The sequence below is a fragment of the Copadichromis virginalis genome, linkage group LG18, assembly GCF_057382275.1.
Source record: "Copadichromis virginalis isolate Kocher_CV1m ecotype Utaka linkage group LG18, C_Virginalis_male_GT1.1, whole genome shotgun sequence".
NCBI classification, from domain to species: Eukaryota; Metazoa; Chordata; class Actinopteri; order Cichliformes; family Cichlidae; genus Copadichromis; species Copadichromis virginalis.
In genome coordinates, this window is record NC_140635.1 from 31,261,822 (window position 1) to 31,283,431 (window position 21,610).

A 21,610-nucleotide genomic window follows, 5' to 3' on the forward strand; every position below is an offset into this window, starting at 1 on the left:
ATTTCTTCTTCTTCTTCCGTCACAACTACCAGCATTGAAGCTGTGGTGGAAATGAAAGGTAACTATGGGTTTTAACAACCTGCTTGTTCGAGCAACGAATGGGGTTGTCTTAAGAGTCTCAAAGTTTCAGAGCCTGTTTCATGATCAAACAGTCCCCTAGACCCTGTTACAGTTTTTCTCAGTCGCTTTGGTGCGTTTCTCAGAACACCATTAACATTTGCACAGCAGTTAGTGCATTTCCCAAAACAATTAGTGCAAACTGCAAAACCTAGTGGATAGCCTGCTAAAGCACGTCACATGCACAGAATTGATTATCCATACCTCAAAAGCAAGTATCCATGTCAATGAAACTGTCAGTGCCATCAAAATGAAAAGTCTTGACACCATCTTTATGAACAAGATAGTCAAATGGCATTGTCATGTTTCCACTATGACAGTTTATAATTTCAGTGTTTCCCATTGCAAAAACAATTGGTGACACCTGAAAATGCTGACGACAGCACTATGGCCTACCTGTACAGCCATCTGAAATGTGCAGTAAAGTCACTGTAGATGTTATGGGAGTCTTGGGAGTAACTGAGACACTGAATACGTACGTTTCACATTTCCATTGTGTAGAAGTGTTTGTAATCCTACAGAATTGTGCAAAAGAAAAATATGCTACAGTCACTTGTTCACTGTAGAATACATGTAAACATAAAATCACCAATTTGGTAGAGCCTCCTCATGAGTGACAGCTGTAATTCACCTGAGATCAATTGTTCAATTTCGGAGACATTTCCAGGAAAAATGATACAGAAAGGTATAGGATTTGCTTGACAGATGGCCAATATTTGGCATGTGATAACTAGTTCAACAATTTTGTGTGTGATGACTTAAGCAATGGATGTATGACTATTAGTTTTATTGGGAATGACTGTTCAGCATCCATAGGTATGATTACTTTTGACTGACATGACATAAGCAAATGGAAATGTCAGAAAGCAGCAGGGAAATGTATGGAAGCAACTGATTCATGTCCAAAATCATTTGCAGTTTGTTCAGAGAGAGGAGAAATTGCTACTATGATGTGCACAAATGACTGAGTGTTGTGGAGGTTGAACTAATAGTTATGAGAATTTCAATTCTGATCTGAGAAACGCACCAAAGCGACTGAGAAAAACTGTAAACACACGGCAGTTTCAAACGGTTCCTGATACTTTAGCAGTTGAATGAATTTTGACTTGCAAATGAGTGTTTGGTATCAAAAACTGACTCATTGTTATTTAAACAATGGCATTAGTGTCTTTATTATTTGGAAAGTAGTTTTGACCACACCACAGCAAAAGCTGGATTTGAAATCAACATTTAACATCTTTGGTTTGACCACACTTTCATTAGTGACATTTCATGGGTGGCGTGGTCATGCAGTAACTAGTACTGTCACCTCACAGCTGCTACTGAAGTTCCTGGGATGGAATTTGCTGGGTTTTCCTGGCTGCCCAGGTCTTCCTCCCAAAGACATTAGGTGAAGTTAATTATGGATTCCATTTTTTTGACGCTCTGTGTCCAGCCTGAACCCAGACATTCACCTAATGTCAACTGGGATAGGCTCCAGCATATCCATAACATTGTTTGGATAAGCGGTTAAGAGGGTCGATGGATAGATGTTTCACATTTAACATTGAAATCAGCCTTAGCTAGAGGTCCTTATCTATCAGTGCAGTAATAGAGAGCCCTGTTCTTTCTATACAGACAGACAAAGGACACAGACATGAAGTGAGAGATAGAAAGGTGGATATTTTTTGCTCTATTGTCCCCCACTGATGAACCACTCAAGTGGAGTGTTTATGGCGGGGAAACATTTCCCGACCTGTCAGCCCCTTGGTAAGCCAGATTCTGGGAGACAAAAGGCATGTGTGCCTGTGTCAAAGCCAGCTGCACACACACATATTATCTGCTGAATGTCTTCACACTGGTGAAGCTGTGTTCCCCCCACCTCCTGCTTTCACTGGCTACACTGATCTATTTCTATCTATTTTTCCCTCACTCTTCAGAACATGACTATTCTACCTGAGAGAGTGCATATGTTAGCGTGTAGGCCGATTGTAAGCTACACAGCATTGGTGTCAAAGCAGCGTATGCCTGCTGGGATTGTATATGAAATCAAAGGAATATGTAGATGATATATGAGAAAATGTACACATATGTATGTGTGAGCAGTTTAAATTGGAAACATGTATGTATTTATGTATTGTGTTTGGATGTAGTTGAGATGTTGGGCTTTTTTTGTGGAAAACTCTGTGGCAAAGCTGGCATTACTAAAATTCTGTATTTTAATAGCTAAATGAGGCTTGCTCTGAAAGTGAGACAACCTGCTTCGATTCTGTAGACAGTATGAAATGTGGACATACAAACTTTATTTGTCACATACACAATCATACAGAGTACAACATGTGATGAAATACTTGTGTCCGAGCTGCAGACGTAGCTAGGGCTTGGTTTCAGCATGGGGGGGGGTCTGGTCAGGACCCTTACTGGAGTTGAACTTGCGACTCCTGCTCCAAAAGCCTGTAGTCTTACTACTACACTATGCAGCCGCCTATACTGAAGCTTCCAGGTCATAAAAAATGAAGACAGTGCAGAAGTGTCTTAACCCTGCATTCTCTGGAAGGCCACCAGACAGCAATAGCTGTGGTTGAAAATAGATTTTTGGACCTCAAAAGTAGAATACCTTTCTGCCCTGACCTCTGTAATGTCATTCATACACACACACACACACACACACACATAGATAGATAGATAGATAGATAGATAGATAGATAGATAGATAGATAGATAGATAGATAGATAGATAGATAGATAGATAGATAGATAGATAGATAGATAGATAGATAGATAGATAGATAGATAGATAGTTAGTTAGTATTTATTTATTGTCATTGTCAAGAACAATGAAATTGCGTTTGGGGCTTCCATACAACCCAAAAAAAAAAGAAGAAAAATAATAAATACCCCTTAAAACCCAAGTGTACATATTTAACCCAGTGTGACTCCAATGCAATAAGACAATCCTTAACAATAACATGAGAACATGACAAGTAGTGTTCGTAGAAATTCAGACAAAGACCTGAGAAACATGACAAAGTACAACAATGCAACCCATTCAATATTATTGTACTGTGAGATATGATATCAGATATGATAGTTATCTATTTAAGAAAGGGGGGGGCAGGAGGGGGAAGAGAATAAAGATATGATGCACCAATGCAGACCAGTTCATTGCTATTAAGAAGTTGGATATGGTTATTGTCCGTGAGAGGGGGGCAGAGAGTTCAGGAGCCTCACAGCCTGTGGATACAGGCTGTTGGCCAGTCTGGATGTTCTGGCCTGTATAGACCTGTACCTTCTCCCTGAGGGCAGCAGATGGAAAAGGTGGCGCGCAGGGTGATGTTGGTCCCGCAGGATACTGTGCACCCTCCTCAGACAGCGAGTGGGGAAGATATTGCTGATCTCTGGCAGACTTGTTCCAATAATTCTGCCAGCTTCTTTCACCACCCGCTGGAGTGCTTGCTGATCGGCCTTGGTGCAGCTGGGGAACCACACTAGAAATCCATACGTCAGAACGCTGCTGATGGCACAGTTGTAGAAGTTCAACATCAGAGATCTGGGTATGTGTGCGCTCCGCAGTCTCCTCAGGTAGTAGAGGCGCTGTTGGGCCTTCCGTGCAACTGAGGTGATATGGTTGCCCCAGGACAGGTCCTCGGTCACAGTTACCCCCAAGAATTTAAAACTGCTCACCCTCTCCACCGCCTCACTGCCAATGAAGAGAGGCAGATGGTTATTATGACCCTTCTTCCGGAAATCTACAATGATCTCCTTGGTCTTTTTGGTGTTTAAGACCAAGTTATTGTCGTGGCACCATGACTCTAGTTGTTGCACCTCTGTCCTATAGTTTGTCTCATCGTTGTTGGATATAAGTCCGAGCACTGTAGTGTCATCGGCAAACTTAACAATGAGATTGGACGCGCAGGAGGAAATACAGTCATGGGTGAAGAGAGTGTATAGCAGAGGGCTCAGAACACACCCCTGAGGGGCACCGGTGTTGACCACAAGGGTGGAAGAGGTGTTCTTACCCACTCTGACACTCTGTCTACGGTTAGTGAGGAAGTCCACAATCCAGTTGCACAGAGAGGAGTTAAGTCCCAGTTGGTGGAGTTTGGGACGGAGTTTGTATGGCCGGATGGTATTAAAAGCCGAGCTGTAGTCTACAAAGAGGAGCCGTGCATAGGTGTTCCTGTGTTCCAAGTGCTTCAGTAATGTGTGCAGCACTGTGGCGATCGCATCCTCGGTTGACCGGTTCTCCCTGTATGCAAACTGGTGCGAGTCCAGGGATGGTGGAAAAGCAGCTCTGATGTGTTTAATGACCAGTCTCTCCAGGCATTTGGCGGGAATGGGAGTGAGTGCCACAGGTCTGAAATCGTTCAGACATGTGACATTTGACTGTTTTGGGATGGGAACGATGGTTGCTGCTTTGAAACAGGATGGTACCAGTGAACAGGACAACGAGGTGTTATATATAGAGGTGAAGACGTCCGCCAGGTCCGCAGCACAGTCTTTTAGCACCCGGCCCAGCACTCCATCTGGCCCGGCCGCCTTCCTGGTGTTAATGCTCCGGAACACACGCCTCAGCTCATGAGTGCTCAGGACTGGAGCAGGATCGGTTGAGGGGAGAGGGGACAGGACAGGGTCGGTGTTCTCCCTGTCAAAACGGGCATAAAAGAGATTTAGATCCTCAGCCAGAGTAGAACTGTCGGCTGAGGGTGATGGTGTTCTCCTTTTGTAGTCCGTGATAGCCCTGATGCCCTCCCAGACCTGCCTTGGGTTTGTGTTGTTCTCAAACCTGGCCTCGATACGCCTCCTGTGCTGCTGCTTGGCAGTCTTGATGCCTCTTCTCAGGTTGGCCCTGGCAGCACTGTATGCCTCCTGGTCCCCGGATTTGAAAGCGTTGTTCCTCGTTCGAATAAGTTGTTGAACTCCGTGTGTCATCCAGGGTGGATTATTAGGGAACACACGGAATCGTTTCCAAGTTGTTACATTGTCCACACAGAAACAGATGTAGTCCAAGACAGTGGAGGTGTAACTATCCAATGCGACACGATTGTCAGTGTCCTGCACCTTGAATACATCCCAGTCTGTGCAGTGGAAACAGTCCTGAAGCATCGGAATAGCATCCTGCGGCCATGTTCTCACGGTTTTGGTTGTAATCCCAGTGCTCTTGATCTTTTGTGTGTATATTGGGTGTAGCAGAAGGGAGAGATGGTCTGACAGACCCAGGTGGGGATAAGCCTGGGCTCTGTATGCATTCGCCATGTTGGTGTACACCTGGTCCAACGTTCTATCTCCTCTGGTAGCACACTTCACATTACGGTGGAAATTGTGAAGTACAGATTTCAGGTCCGCGTGGTTAAAAACCCCAGCCGCAATAAAGACACTGTCCGGGTGTGCTACCAGGCTGTTATTGATGCTGCTGCTCAATTGTGCTAACGCTAGCTTAGCATTAGCATCTGGTGGAATGTAAACAGCGCAGATGTAAACGGCAGAAAATTCCCGAGGGAGATAGAATGGACGGCACTTTAACACCAACAGTTCTACCTCTGTACTGCACAGTCTTTCCGTTACCGTGACGTTCGTGCACCAAAAGTTGTTAATATAGATGCACAGCCCCCCGCCAGTCTTCTTACCCGAGTCCGCAGACCTGTCGGCTCGATAGGCGGTGCGGCCTGCTAGATCAATAGCCGCATCGGGAATGGCGCTGTCCAGCCAGGTTTCAGTGAAAATCATGCACGAACAGTTATTAAAAGTCCGTCGAGTGGCGATCTGCAGTCGTATTTCATCCAGTTTGTAACGGATTGAACGGGCGTTGGAGAGGAATATGATCGGGAGTGGTGCTTTAAACGGACTAGTCTTTAGCCGTGCCCACAGGCCTCCCCGCCTGCCTCTCTTCTGCCTCCGCTCGCAACGTCTCCTCCTGCGGCTTGCTGTTGCGGGTAGCCCCGGGGGTTGCTTAACGATCTCCGGGGGGATGAGATACTCGGATGTTAGTTGAAGATCTCCACGGCTTAGTTGTAGTAGATCATCTCTGTTGTATTGAAGTAACCCCAGACTGTGTGAAATAATACACAGTACCACCAAAAGTACAAAAGTGTAGGAGCTCCGGGCCGCTGCGTCTGTGCGCGCCGCCATCTTGCTGTAAGGGTTTAGATAGATAGATAGATAGATAGATAGATAGATAGATAGATAGATAGATAGATAGATAGATAGATAGATAGATAGATAGATAGATAGATCTCATAAATCTTGGCTATACTATGTTTCAAAATGGAGGATTAGCTGTGAAACCACAGACTCACTGGCTAATGAATTTTCAATCACGAGTCATTAGCCAATGAGTGTGTGATTTCACAGTCAGATCCACCCCACCACCCCCACCCTTGATACATAATTTTTTTTGTGGATGGAAACAGCAGAGACACTCGTCTTCAGGCTTCAAACAAATGATAATGCTATGGTGGCTCCTTCTCTCTTTTATGTACAGTCTTAGTGCGCATGGTGAGTCAGAAACACAAAGTTCACTGCCTTGCTCACGGGTAAGTTGAAAGCATGTTTGTTTGTTTGTTTTTTTTGTTTTTTTTAAATCATTTTAAGATGAGAATTGACCTTCCAGTCATAAACCAGCCTCTCAAACCTCAAGCGAGGCTCCTCCACAATAACTGCAAACCTGTCATTACAGACACTCTGCGCCTTTACATTCCCTGGACGCTGCCTGCATCTGTACATGTGATGTCTCAAACCCTTTACAGCACTTTCCCGAACCGAGCGATATTGAGAATGATACACAATGGATCCACTTTTCTCTTTGGAGTCAGGAGGGAGAAATAGTGAGAAGAGCAGGCAGACAGAAAACAGAATACTGAGGGGAAAGAAGGGCTAATACAAGGGGAAGAAAGAGAGGAGTGGGAGTGACTGCAAGAGCAAAAAAGAATGATTGCCTATTGACTTGATGAGAGCGGAAGCATCATTATATAATTGTAAATCCCAGAAAGATAGGGTGTAATAGGACTTTCTCTCCTCCCACTGCTGCTTTGGTAATTTATCCCTCTCTCTTTCTCTCTTTCCATCCCTTTCTATCTCTCTGTTTCACCCTGTCACCCATCAATCTTTTTCCAATTACCTGTTCTGTCTATCTACAAATCCATCATCATCATTTCCATGGTAACGGGCCGCATCCTCCATTGGCTTCGGCCTATTGTTCAATATAATTGCATGCCAAAAAGCAGTCTTTAAAAGAGGGAAGGGGATACACAGAGAGGCACAGATCTGGATATTGTCTCCGTGCTCAGTGACTAATGTCTCTCCCACATCTCCAAAGAGTCAACTTCAGAGCAGATCATCTGCTTAATTTTGACCATGGCATCCATTCATCAGGCATTTTAGCAGCCATTATGTGTGGATTGGCTTCATCCCAGGCTGATGAAACATTTTCTCTGCCTGTGCAATTGTCAGTTATTGTGAAAATGAGGAAGTATAACTGCCCGTGCAAGGTCAGTGAGGAACAATAGTTATATGTATTTGGTAGAAATAAATGGGAGACACGGCTATCCAAAAATCTATTAAGGTGGTTTTGTTTCATTTAGCGACTTGTAATTATAAGTTAATGGACACGGTTATTCTGAGTGCCTGAGGCTTGTCTTCTTATTTTTCCACATAATTACAAAAGAACCACTTTTTTCACCCAAAGAGCACTAAATTCCTCCCAGCCTCTGAGATAATACAATCAGTCTACTGACATCAGCACCAAAACTGTCCATGTGTGCCGAGTTCTCTTTCCTTTCTAATATAAGGTACTTTGTCAAGAGTGAAAATGAATCTAATTAAAATGACACAAGGTGGTTTTTCTTTTTCAATCTTTCATTTATTGGATCCATGCATATTATGATACTTTGAAGAAACAAAATTGATGGCAAGTCTTCATTTGAGGATTGAAATTCTGTTCTTGCTTTAGTTTCTGTGGTATGAGTAAACGGCACTTTTGAACAGCAGATAGTGGTGCGTGTTCAACCGGTTTTCAAGCCATTCATGCCGGACTGCTGGGAACTGGTAGTTTGCATAAGATGTGGATCCAGCCTGAGTACTCTACAGCATTCCTGTATTGTGAAACTAATCCATCTGCCAATCCATTTTCTACAGCTTATCCAGGTTTGGGTTGTGTGTGTGGGGGGGCATTAAAAACAGAGGTGCCCAGACCTCCCTTTCCCTCAGCTCCGGTTGTTCTGAGATGCTTTGTCTCATGCCTGGCATCTCCTCGTGGTTGAATCTGTCGAAAAACACCTCATCTAGGAGTCATCGAGGATACAGATGCCCACACTACATCACCTCAACTCCTCACTCTCACCCTAAAGATGAGCCAAGGTTCAAGGTTCAAGGTTCTTTATTTGTCACATGCATAGTTATACAAGTATAACACACAGTGAAATGTAGCCTGACATGCTCCTCGACGCTCCAAGACGGCCTTCAGGGAAACATTTATGACTGCTTATTCTTTCAGTCACTCCAGCTTATGGCCACAGGTGTTGGTGGTAGCGGGGATCTACCAGTAAACCAACAGCTTTGAATTAACACTCGGCTCTTTACCTCAAAGGGCTCCTTAAGCATCGATTTCACTAGAGATGTTGCACTAAACCATCTGCTAATAAGGAAGAGTTCCACTCTTCTCACCCCTCCACTTGCGGACAAGATCCCAAGTTACCTCCACTTCTCCACCTGGGGAATGAAAAGCTGATGGCATCAATACTTGATGATGCGTCTCCTTTGTAAAGAGCAGCAACACCTGGTAGGTATTTTCTTATACAAGTACATTATGAAACATTTCAGCAACTCAGGAAGTAAACGTCCGTGTCTGATCTTGAACGTTTAAAAAAAAAGGCAGCCACACCTAACCTGAAAGGGTTTTTCTACACTCCAAGTTCACAGAGCTCGATGAAATTCAGCTTTGTCTGTTTTGTGCAATTATCCAAAACTCAAATCAAAGCATCCCTCAAGCATTGAAACAGAATCGGCTTCAAATCTAAGCATTTATGCACTCATGCACCCCAATCATGGAAAAAATCAATCTGCATCAGACCCACATTGATCATGAGGACCACTGCAGAATCTGAAAGGGTTATCTAATGTGTCATTTTTTTTGTATTTTCATTGTAATTCTGCAGGGCTTGTTATTCACTGGGGAAGCTGATAGAACTACATCTCTGTGTGCATCTTTGTTGAGTAACTCTGGCACGTTCTCTCTTCCGTAAAGCATTTTGCATTTCGGTCACAATAACTCATGAGAGACATGTATGCATTCAATGAGAAACGTCCCAAATCTCATCCTTCTCAAACTATACATGTTGTATAGCTATTGGCATAAAGAGATCGGTCAGAGGAAGAATGACTAAAGACTCAACAACATGAAAGCAAGCAGCGATGGAAACAATGTGCTTACAGTGATCATTGTAAAAGTGAATAAAAGCATGTGTCTGCCAAAGGTTACGAGAAAATGGCTTCATTTGGCGCTGTTGTGCTGTTGGCTAGACAAGATAAACCAACCTATTGTTGATCTTTGTCACAAGAATATAAATATGTCACATGAAAGGAAAGCTGAAACAAAGAAATAAAAAAATACAAAGAAAAAAGTCTATTTTAGCCTGTATCTTGTGCCTGTCTTTGCTTTTACTCATTAAAAACTCTATAAGAGCAACTTTCAAAAGTGGTTTTATCAATACAGCTGCTTCCCAGGCCAGCCTTCGTCACTTACCGAGCTGATAATCTCGCAGGACATATGCACATACTTTTAGTGTGATTCACAGACGTGCAAAACACTCTTAAACAAACAAGGGAGATGTCAGAGGTCAAAACCTGACTGCATCCAACTGTTACTTTTTCTTGTCTCATATCACACATTCAGAATTCAGAAAAATGTAGCTAATTTTGGCTGATCCTTTATTCACAACAGCAGGTAGCCGAGCATATTTTATTTGGCAGATTTTTTTAAGCAACTCTCAAGGGATTCATGTCTCCCCCACAGGGGAGTGCTTTGCTTGTGGGGGCAAATGTATAGCCCACGAGACTATAAAGCTCAAATTAAATATAAATAATATTCACAACGGTGTAAGGCAAAGAGTGGTTTTGTCTAACGTCATACTCATATTTAGCATCAGCCATCTGCTACGATCTCACAAGGAACTCCATACACAAAAACAATAACTGCACGAACAGACCCACAACTTCTGCTTAAGGCACAGACAGAAAAATGACAAGAATTCATTCCTGTTATTGTTCTCAAAAATGATGCCGCGATGAAGATATTAGCCCCACTGCGTGCCTTTTAAAGTCCTTAACATCCAGGTATGGCCTCAGGTATATGAGCAGCAGGCTCCATTGTGATGTGAAATGAGCATTAGCCAGAGTATTAGTTTAAACCCTTTGTGTCCTGCTGTGGGAGGCACACTCGCAACTGCATGCTGGACCCATTCAAATGAATGTGTATTTGCTGATCGGCGGTAATTGATATTTATGGGACACATAACACTGTGACTTTAATTAGCAAAATGGCAACTTTGTTATTCATGTGGAGAAGCTGAAATCGCTTTCTCCACTGGTGGAAAATGCTCACATCAAGGAGTGTGCTGTGGTTTGAAAAGAAAGAGTGAAGGAAGAGACTGAACAGTTAATAGTCATGTATTTTCACAGTTATAAGAAACATCAAAGCCAAACTTCAGTGAGTATTACATGTATGTAAGTCATCCATATATATGACTTATTACTGTTGTTTTATTCTCTTCCTCCATGTGTGTATTTGCAGTCATTTGTATAATTACTGTCTGAAAGCAAGACAGCAGGTTTGGGACATGAGTCTAAGCTATTTTCTTGTCATTGTGCTGATTAATGATGCGCAGCATTCTCTACCTGTAATCAATCCTTCTCTCTCTCTCCCAGCTCTGTTGCCCTCTGTGCCAGCTAAGCTGGATCAAGTCACACAAACTTACCAGGAAAACGACAGGAAATCCAGAGTTTTGAGTTTTAAAATAAAAGACCAAAAGACACTGCATTTTCAAATTCAGAGGCAATGTCAGCATCGACTTCTTAACTGAGAATAGGACGAATATTTACCTCTGCAAGCCTTTATACATCCTAGGGGAGCTTTATCTGAGAGGAGAGAAATGAGAGGCAGCTAAGCAAAGTTTCTACAACTCTGGAATACATGCAGAGACAAAAGGGAATGAGGCGCAACTACCAACACATCAGTAGGATGGAATAAAATAACACCAGCAGTGGAGAGTTCAAAGACCTTGAAAGAACTACAGCTTAAAACGTTTAAAAGAGGCCAGAGAAGCTGAGGAACTAGAAGCACCTAAATCAGGTATCATTACTGACTGTCAGACTGCTACCTCCAAAGCAATCTTCCAATTCTTAAGCATGTGGAAAATGTTTCTATGTTATGAATCAGAAAGAAATAATAAAAGCTTTAGAGGAAAGGCAGCTAGCTAAGTTAAATATTAATGATAAAAGGTATTTGGCTGTCATTGTTTAGTGGTTATATTACATCAGTAAATGTGTTATTTAACTTAGTTTTGATAATATACTATAATAACTGATATTAAGGGTAAGTTTATGACACCAGTCTTTGGAACTGATGTGTCAGAATAAGACCTAGATAATTAATACTTTAGATGAATGAATGGCATGTGTGCAACGAACTTTCAGGTCTTGACCTGATGTCACTTTGGGAAATCAGAATGACAAACATGAGTTAAGCTAAACAAAGCTGAATTTGCCAAAATTGCTTTTACAGCCGCTATCCGATGGATAGACAGATCCAGGCATCCCCTCACCGTTTGTGACGTTTTAATCTAAATATGAGCTCATTGTGGTATTTTTCACCTGGAAAGTAGGCGTAAAAGACCTTGAGAAATGTCTCATTGATATCAGATCACAAGAGCCTAATTTTGATGGAAATTCACAGCATCAGGTCCGTGTTATGACTTAAATGGGCAGATTCTCTCGTTTGCGTACGTGTTTTATTTTGACAGCTGTGACCGGAAGCTCTGCCTGAAATACTTGCTAGTTTGACACGAGCCCCTATTTAGAGTGCTCTGGGAGCACAGAGAGCTTAGTGTGTGTATGTGTGTGTGAGAGTTGTTGGCTTCCTGCTGCTGCTCGGTGTCCGCACACCGTCCGTCTCGTTAGTGTTGATCGGCTCACCATGGCGGAAGGACGCAGAGAACAGTCGCCTCATCCTCTTCTTTCGGTACCACCGGCCAGCAAGCGACCCTGCCTTCGCCCAGCACCCCGAGGTCCCGGGCCGGGGCCCGGCCACGGCAGCGGGTTGCCCAGCTCCCGGTATCGTTCTCCCGAGTCTCTTCTGGACTGCGCTGCTAAAGCAGTAGCGGAAAAGTGGGCCTTCGAGAGAGTAGAGGAGCGCTTCGAAAGGATCCCGGAGCCCGTCCAGCGCCGCATCGTCTACTGGTCTTTCCCCCGCAACGAAAAGGAGATATGCATGTATTCGTCGTTTCAGTGCCGAGTCGCCGGGGAGGAAGGTCCGTCGGCGACTCCCGGTGGGGCTGGGGGTGCTGGTTCCGGAGCTACAACCGCCGGTGGCGGTGGAGGATCTGCCGCCGGTACAACAGCTACCGTTGGGGCAGCCGGGGCAGTGGGGACGGGAGACGGACTGCCTTTCCGTCGGGGTATCAGACTGCTAGAAACCGGTTGTGTGGAAAACGTTTTACAAGTCGGTAAGTGGAATATTTCTGTCTAACCGAAGCAAAAGCTGCCTGGCATAAACACACTGGACTGGTTTTTTTTTTTCGAGTCTCCGCTGCGGCTGCTCTTGGACCTTTTACGGCGGATGATTGATGGAAGTTTTTGCTGCTGTCGCGGAAAGTATGCAAAGCGCCTCTTTTCAGCGCACATAAAACTACACAAACACTTCGTGTTTTTTTTAGTTCGTTTCAATCGTACTGAGGCATTTGTTGTCGAATTTAACGCTTTTTTGGTTTATGGGACCCAAATGAAAAAGGGAAGCGTAGGAAAAGGGGCGCTTGCTAGGTTAGCCGACCAGCTGCTGTTTAAAAATTAAAGGGCTTCCTATTGCGTTACTCTGTAGCTGTACCGCTGGCTACTGCCACTTTACCCAGCGTTGTTTAGCTTAAAGCTTCAACTTGCCTTTTTTCTTTTCAAAAGAAAAAAAAAAGCGGAAGCCATGTCTTGGCAACTATGAGCACTTTTCTGCCTCGGCGAGGGTCAGCGTCGACGGCCGGAGGTGGCTGGAGTCGTGAGACAGGCGGAGGAGGAGGGCTTGACAGACGCGGATACAAAAGGACCCAACGTTATAGCGTCTGGGCTTTATCATTTTCCCCCCTCATTCCCTATTGCAGAAGTTTTTTTTCTTTTGTTTTTCCTACTCAACGCAACACTGGTTGAGGGTGGCTTAAATAAGGAACAAAGACGGTTATTGGGTCTCTTACTATGATTAATCCGGTGTTAATCCGGGGAAAAAATCCCCCGACTGCTTTTTGTTTATTTGCGGCTGCTGCTCGGACCGGACAAAGAGCTCCGACGCCACCAGCGTGGAATAATAAAAATCCACGTTGGGAGTATTTTTGTAGTTTCTCTAATTAAAGAGAACCTTAATAGCAGACGCAGTACGGCATTAATTTTCGTTATTACCGATGCCGTTTGCCCGCAGCCTCGCAGTCGCGCGCAACACAAAAGGTTTCCAGTTGAAATGATCGATAAGCGTCTCGCATTGCCAGCGCTGCAGAGAAGGCTGTTTCCAAACAAAGGGCCATTCCGCAAAGCATCCATCTCCACTCAGATTTTTCATAGGTTCTCGTGCACGGCCACGAATTTGAGCTCGAACATTGGCGAAATTGATCCGATGAAGCCGATGGATAATGTTGAAAAAAGTCGTTTATGGTAACTGCAAGGATTTTTCTTAGACCATATGGTGTGAGAGCCACTGAAGCTTGTCTGGGTTCATGTTGCTCCAAGGTATGGGGGGGCGGTGAAAGCTACAAACTGTTTGGCTGCTTCTTTTCTTGCTGACTGCTGTATCTAATTGCATTTCATAAATGCTCATTGAACTAAATGAAATCTGAAGCTGGATGCAGTCTGCTTTGATAAGTTTCTTATTTTTTCTTCCAAAGAGAGTTGAGGACCCAGAGGCTGGTCTCACCTCAGGGATTCGAAGTGTGTGCTTTTGCAAAGATTGTCAGCAAACCGCAGTCTTGAGTTAAAGGTGTAAGTTCTGAGTGATGACCTATTTTATCACTTCCTGCCATTACAAACACAACCACTGAGGTGAAAGTCTGGGTAGAAGGGGGTGAAGGGGATCCTGTCAGGTCTACCGTCTGCAGCTACGGAGTACAATTACAGTAACTGTGAATTTTGTTGGTATAAACTTGAGTTTTGAAAGTTCAACAGTCAAAACAAAGAGTACATTCCCATAACACAACACCTTACTAAGTCTTACCTGGCTCCATGGCGAATCGTTTCCATCCTCCTCCTCCTCTTACCCAGCCTCCCCCTCCCAAGGTCAGTCAAGGCAGGCAGGCACATGGTTTTGTCTTTCTGTCAACAAAACACAAGACTGGGGCCAAATAGCTGCGTGACATCAAGATAAGACTCGGCTTGCTCGTCACTGTGTGGAGCATGGGAACCGGTAACTGTGGAAGTTTTTTTTTTTTTTTTTTGCTGACTGACTTAACAGGAGTACAATTGTCTTCGGGTTGTTTTTCACAGCTAGGTTTGGATAGGTTGGGCTGGCTCACACAGAATAGTTAAGGATCGCGTTGCACAGCCGCAAAAAATGTGCAAGTTTCAAGAGCTTGCTTTGGCCCGATGCGTGGCGTGTTTCTAAATGCCACTTATAGTGGTCATACTTGTTTTTTTGTTTTATAGGAAAGGGAGATGGACGTGGCTCATGTATTCTTTAATAGCAACTTGCTGGTGAGTGATTAGGAGCTGCGTGCTGACACATGCATGTTGATGTTGCATGGCTTGGAGGGGAAAAGGGGAGGAGGAAAGGTGTATTGGGGAATTGCAGTCTGGAACTGCTATTCAGTTTCTGAACCGCATGGTTTGCATATTAATGGTTTAGAACATACTCTGAGCTACTATTTGTACACCAAAACAAAGTAATTCAGTTGGGTGTTTTTTATGTGAAGGGTGAGACTGTGCTGCAGCCGTGCAGCCTCGTGTCTGCGTTTGACTTTTCTAGAGCTGAGTCAGCTGTTTGCCTGGGTCACCAGATTTGGGCTCTTTTATGGAAATTAAGTGCATTTAAAGTGTAATCGAGTTTTTCTTTTGGTTTGTTTTTGTTTTTTGAAGCACAGATGTGATGAGCCCACAAGCTAAACCATCACGAGATATGCAGTTTTATTTGTATTTATTGTTTTTGTTGTTGTTGTTCCTCACAGCTATTACAAGCACAGCAGGAGCTCCTATTCCTTTAATCTCCTGCTCATCTTTTGACTTTTTTGCCCCATGTTTCTCAGAATTGGTGCGCCTAGAGCAATCTCTCAAGTCGTTCTTGTGTTCTCAGGTAATAATTATTGGGACACAGCGCTGGGCAATATTCAGCGGACATGGTGTTTTGCTGCTCCCTTGCCTCTAGCTGCTGGGCTTTTATTGCTTTATCAGCTTGCGTAATGTAACGGCCCCTCGACTGATGAGCGCAATAATGAAATGAGAAGAGAAGGGGAGAAAAAAAGGATCTCTTCAGTTGAAAGTGATAACCTTTATTGCCAAAGACACCCATTGATTGATGCATTGACCATTTAGAAATGAAATGGCTGGTATTGTTCCTTAGTAGCCCCCCCCAAAAAAAAGTACACTACAAGTGAAGGGCTTTTGTGGAAGAGCCTCTTTTAATAGTAATAGTGATGGATTGAAGGGACGTGAGCTCATCAACATCTCATTGGCACATGTGTTTATAATAATGTATTCCTTGCTCCAAGTCATAATTTCAATAATCAAAGCGAAGCATGCTTGTTTTTGTAACCCCCCCTTTCCTACACTGCAAAGTCGCCCTGAAGCCCCCATGCCACAGCCTTTATAAAGTCCTCAGAGAGCGGGAGGAAGGGATATAAGTGGAGGGAGGGGGAACGCGCGTGTGTGTGTGTGTGTGTGTGTGTGTGTGTGTGTGTGTGTGTGTTTGGGAGGGAGGGGGCTTCTTTAGCTTTGAGTCAAGCTTTGGGATTATTGGGTCATGCTTTGTTACCCAGCTGTAGAAAAACTCCTTGTTCACAGAAAGGGGGTGTTTGTGTGGTGTGTATGTGGAAGGGGGGTGCTTAGTAGTATGTGTGTGCACATCGCTGTCTCCGTGACGTTACATAAAACTGTAATGGGTCTCCGACGCCTTTTCAAGCACCGGTGACTCTGACAAAGCTCGGCAGCAAAGTTGAACAGGATTAAAGTGTAGAGACTGACAGCCAGTGGACTGAAAACCGTTATTGAAGAACCAAAAGTCGATACTTCACGGAAAAGTTGGCTCTGTTTTGTGTTCCTTTACTTGTTCTGTGGTCAGGAAGATGATATTTGTCCGTCACTGTTTAGGCAGTGACGGACACTCTCATTTTGCAGAGTGTGAGTGTCCTGCCAGTATTTCCACAGATGTCATTTCCTGGCAGAATGGCTGTGGGGTTCATTGTTGTAGAAGAGCTTGCGAGCCTCTGGTGTAAACCTGCTCTTGGATTTCTCAAGAACACGTTGCGATAAAAGACGGGGGTTGGTGAGCTCATCCTTCGCTTGCCTCATCTCCCATCTTTCTTCCAGATTCGAGTCTCAGGCCCCGAGTCCGCTGACACCTCTCGCTTTTCATCTCTCCTTCCACATCTCCATGAGCACTCTGTCTTTACTGTTCTTTTGTTTTTCATAAAACTCCGTGTGTTTTCCATTTATCAGGCTCTTTAATCTCTTTTGCAACCCCCCAATACACACACACACTTTTCTGCAAGTTTTGGGACAAGCTGGAAAGAGTCAGGTATGACTGAGTAAGAAAGAGGTCATACATTTGATTATGACGATGGCGATGATCTGGGTTTGTGACTCAGCTGTGTTTTTTTCTGCTGTGTCAGGATGTTGACTCATGTTTTGGCTAATCATGAGTAAACTTTAGACCCCAGTACGTGGAATGGTGTGGGATCTGCTAATAGTCCGTCCCAGTGATGATGACTCTATGTATATTTTCAGTGATTGTGTTCAAATCTAAAACTTCAAATGCTTGCTATAATGTCCTTCACATACTGCTTCCCAGCACTTTTGAGTCTTGTTCTGAGGACATTTCACATTTGTTTTATCCTGTTTTATGCACACTACTGGTTTGACGATTTTAAACTGTTATAAACCTGAAGTTGTTGCTGAAATTCTTTGTCTTATTGTCGCTTGAAAGGATGACTCATTCACCAGCCATATAGGCTTGTGGCATTCTTCCTGCTATGGAAGTTTAAATAAAGTTTTCTCTGCAGACTTTCCCACGGTTGTTTCACTTTTCTTTTCCTTTTCATTCCCACTTTCTGTCCTTTTCTGACCCAGTTTGATGGGATTTATGTCTGGCTATGGTGCTGGTCAGCCAGCATTTAAAGCCTTTAGTTAAACTGTTTTGGGTCATTATCTTGCTGCAACATGAAACCCTGACCAATCAGTCTGTCCTCATTTCTTCTTTTTTGCCCTTTTCTCACCCCTCTCATATCACAGAACATCACCAAAGAAGAAAAAGGGGTAGTACTGGTCAGTTGATTGTGGAAAGAATGAATGCAAAATTCCTACTCTTACTCTCATTGTCTGCCATTTGGAATGAGAAAGACTTGCGATAAACATTGTCTAGGGCTCTAGTTTAACAAAAAACACAAGCTTTCCCTTAACATTAGTAATGAGGGTTTCAATGGGAAGGGCATTTAAAAAGTGGAAAAAAAGTTGTCTAAATCTGATGTGGGTACTTCCACCATGGTGACCCCATTTAATTAACCAAAGGAAGTTTCAATGAAACTGCTAATGAAAACAAAACTGCATGAAAAAGGGAACTCATCAAATGATTAAAAAATAAATAAATACTGGACCCACAGGGGCTCAAACCCTCATCTCCCAGGCGAAAGTCTTTTTTTGTTTTTTAAATATCCCAAAGCTCTTATTTAAATGCTCATCATCCCTCTCATGTAAAGTGCTTTAGCCTGCACTGCAGTGGTGACTGTAGAAAAAGAAGGATTTTCTTTCGCGTCATATGCGTTTTGTTGTAGATTTATTTGACTGAGCCCAAACTTTAGCCAGTTGGCTATTTGCTACTCAATGCATTGGGGAAGAGCTAAAAATCAGACGGACAATATTTAATCAGTGTAATTAATTCCACGCCTGCCACACTTGAAAAGGGAAAATTGGTAAGACAAATCGTCCCCACACTCTTATTAGCTCTTGGAGAGACTCGTGAAAGATGAGGCCATTAGGAGGACTCTCTGTTGTTGTACTCATCAAAGGGCCAGCCACCTGTACGTGTGTGTGTGTCTGTGTGAGACAGAGAGAGCATGTCCTGATTACATAAAATCATTAATCAAAGCTTGTTGTTCTTTGAGAGCTTCCTCCACTATTTGTACATTACATTTAAGGCACGAAAGGAATGATGGAAGCAGAATAGAGGGAAGTATTAACCCACCCCTTCTTTTGTCTCACTGTTGTTGCCAAGTGCTCTACGCTTTTCACTTAAACAGCTGATCCAGTGCTACTTTTTTTTCTTGATTTAGCACATGGTTTTGAAATGTTAGTGTCAAGCCGTTCATGCTGTTCACATGCAATGTGTTGTCAAGGCACCACATGAAAACCAGCAAGAATGAGGAGAAAATGACTGGAAGTTAGAGCAGTTCTTTACGTGAGGGATTGTCTAACAATCCGGTTGTTCAGTGATGACGCGACGGATCCTACTTCCGGGTCTAAAGTAGTCTGCGTTTAATATGGCTTTTGTGTTGTTAACATGTTTAATGTTATGTATTTTCTTCTATTTGATCTCAAAAAGCTCCTAAAACAGTCGGTGATCCCTGTTGACCTCCCTCGGCTTTTATTACCACTAATCATTTATTTAAGCTCAGTTTTTAAAACCTTAGGATGTAACTACAGCCCAGCCCATGCAGCAGTATATGAATGACTAACCTCGTATTGTGGATGGATTATCTCAGTTGTTCTCCTGGCTGAAGTTTGGTCCTTTTACAGCATCCTGCCATGCGATTACATTTGTTCCTGACCACCGACAACACTCACGGTAACTTTTATCGAGTGGAAAAAAAGTTAGCTTGTTTATATTATGCTAACATAGCTGTGTCGCTAGCGGTCATGTAGCACATCATTATATACCAGCTAGCCAAACTTCAGTAACCCTGCAAACGTCACTGCTGTTTAGTTTTCTGTCTTGGAAGTGATAACAGAGCTGTACGTTTTAATTTGTTTCCAAAACCCCGCAGTCAGGACATGCTATATTGTATTTAGATAGAAGCTAGTGAGCTAACTCCCTGCTAACTTCTAACTCCGTTAAATGTCATAAATTCCGTTTTCATGGATGCCTGGATGTTAAACTCAATTTTTACACCTGGTAGAGCAGAACGCTGATCATTTTATTAAAGATGAAAGACTTTAGACAGTTTTTCAACTCTCAGTAATGCCATAGTGATCGTTTGATATATGGACCTGCAGCGGAGTTTAGACCCAGACACGGCTAGTGACGTCAGACTGAACAACCGGATAGCAATTATAGCACATGCAGCAATTAAAAAGATGTTGCAACTATTATACCTGCGTAAGGGTTCAACATGATCTCCATGGCTTTGTGTTGATTGTCAACAACTGTTAATGTGTACATGCATTCGTGCTCAGCCCTTACTAAAGATGTAGTGGATACCTGATTTACATCTGACACACAGGAAGGGTGCTCTTGCAGTCAGAGAAGACATTGAAAGCTCCTTGACATCTCAGTGTCCTTGCACTTGTGCTTGTTTTTTTGTTTTTGTTTTTTCTTCCTGTGGGGCAGGGCATGTTTCATGTGTTATACACAATTACTTAGTTTATTTTTTTTTTGTGCAACATCATGAATTCTTTTGAGAAAACAGAGGGGTTGGCTGTGTTCTTGTGGTGGTGCTGGTTCCCAGTTTTGCTTTTATACATAAATTAAAAGCGTATTGCACAAACTAGTGTGTTTCAGACATGTGTGAGTCAAAAGTTTGCCCAGGAGACGTGTTTCTCTGTAAGGATCAGAGCAATGAACAGTTAATGGAAACACTTTAATGAGAGAATGGCTACAACCAGCTTTGTTACACTGTAACCAGAATAAATGGCCCTCACTTTAAACACAAAGAACCACTAAAAATGCCACTTGAACTTTTTTTGTTTTTTTAACTGTGATTTCTTACTTTGCTGTTTCCACTCAGGACATGTTTGCAGTAGGTAGCAAAAAAGGATGGCATTCTTTGCCGTTGGTATTGTTTGCTCTACTCTGTCCCTCAATAACGGCTCCTTTCTTACTTTTTTGTCACAGTACCAACATGTGTGTGTGTGTGTATGTGTGTGTGTGTGTGTGTTTGTGTAAAATAAAATGCAGTGCAAACACATTTTTACTGCTTCTGTCCTGTTCTCATGCTTCCCTATCCTGTGTGTTTTCCTCCTACCTAGCTTTTAGTGCTTTTACCTTAGATGGGTGTGCAATTATCAGCAGAGATCAATGGTGGCCTTGTCCTGTTTTTTTTTTTTTTTAGCTCTTGAAGCTGACGGCTTGCTGTATTCAGTTATTGCGCTGTTCCACACCTGTCCTTTATTGGCTTTTTGTATGTGCACAAGCGTATGTTTACTATGGTTGTTTGTGCACATTTGGCCTCTGTCCCTGTCTCTGAGAGAGGCTGAACTTGAAAAGGAAGATTAATGCTTGCAGGCTGGACTTATGTCTTAGTTTGGTTGTAATTGCCTAACAAATTTTGGGGAGAAAGGAGAAAAATGGGCTGACAGCGAGTAAAGGGTCATTTGAAATGCAAAGGAGACCCGAAATGAATGCAGTCCTACAAACAGGTTGTTACACTCTTGCAACAGAAACCCCCCCCCCCCCCCCCCCCCACCCAGTATAAGCTCATAACCCTCCCACATAAGATTAAGTTACACATTTCCATTAAAAGTACAAGTAATGCCTGTGGAGTGGAAATCCTGGATGTCTGAAGTGTGGAACAAATGCTTTGACAGGTAGCATTGTTTAAAGGGGGAATGAGATAAATCTCCTGAGTTTAGACCCGTCTGAAGAGGATGGGATTCCTTTTCGAGTTTTCTTTTTGGGATGCACACCAACCCAACAGAGTAATGTTACCCCAGATTAAAAGATGTTCTCATCATATTGACCTCAAACCCATTATCCCACCTCCTGTCTTTAACTTTGTGGGAAACGGGCAGAATTCCTCTCTTCATCTCTGCCCTCCTATTGATTACTTGATGGTTGGATAGAAGTCAACCAAGCAGAACTCTCATTCAAGGTGCCCCCCCCCCCCCCCCCCTTTTGTTGCCTTCAAAGCTTAAA

General features: G+C 43.3%; 1 protein-coding gene across 1 annotated transcript in view; it reads left to right on the top strand.

Annotated features, from left to right (window-relative positions):
- The first annotated feature begins 12,189 nt into the window (after window positions 1–12,189).
- zswim5 (zinc finger, SWIM-type containing 5) overlaps window positions 12,190–21,610 on the top strand; it is a 73,405-nt gene continuing 63,984 nt past the window's right edge. The window contains exon 1 of the mRNA XM_085438659.1: window positions 12,190–12,812. Coding sequence (XP_085294785.1) covers window positions 12,284–12,812 — 529 coding nt within the window. The 5' untranslated portion in view covers window positions 12,190–12,283. The remainder of the gene's footprint in view (window positions 12,813–21,610) is intronic.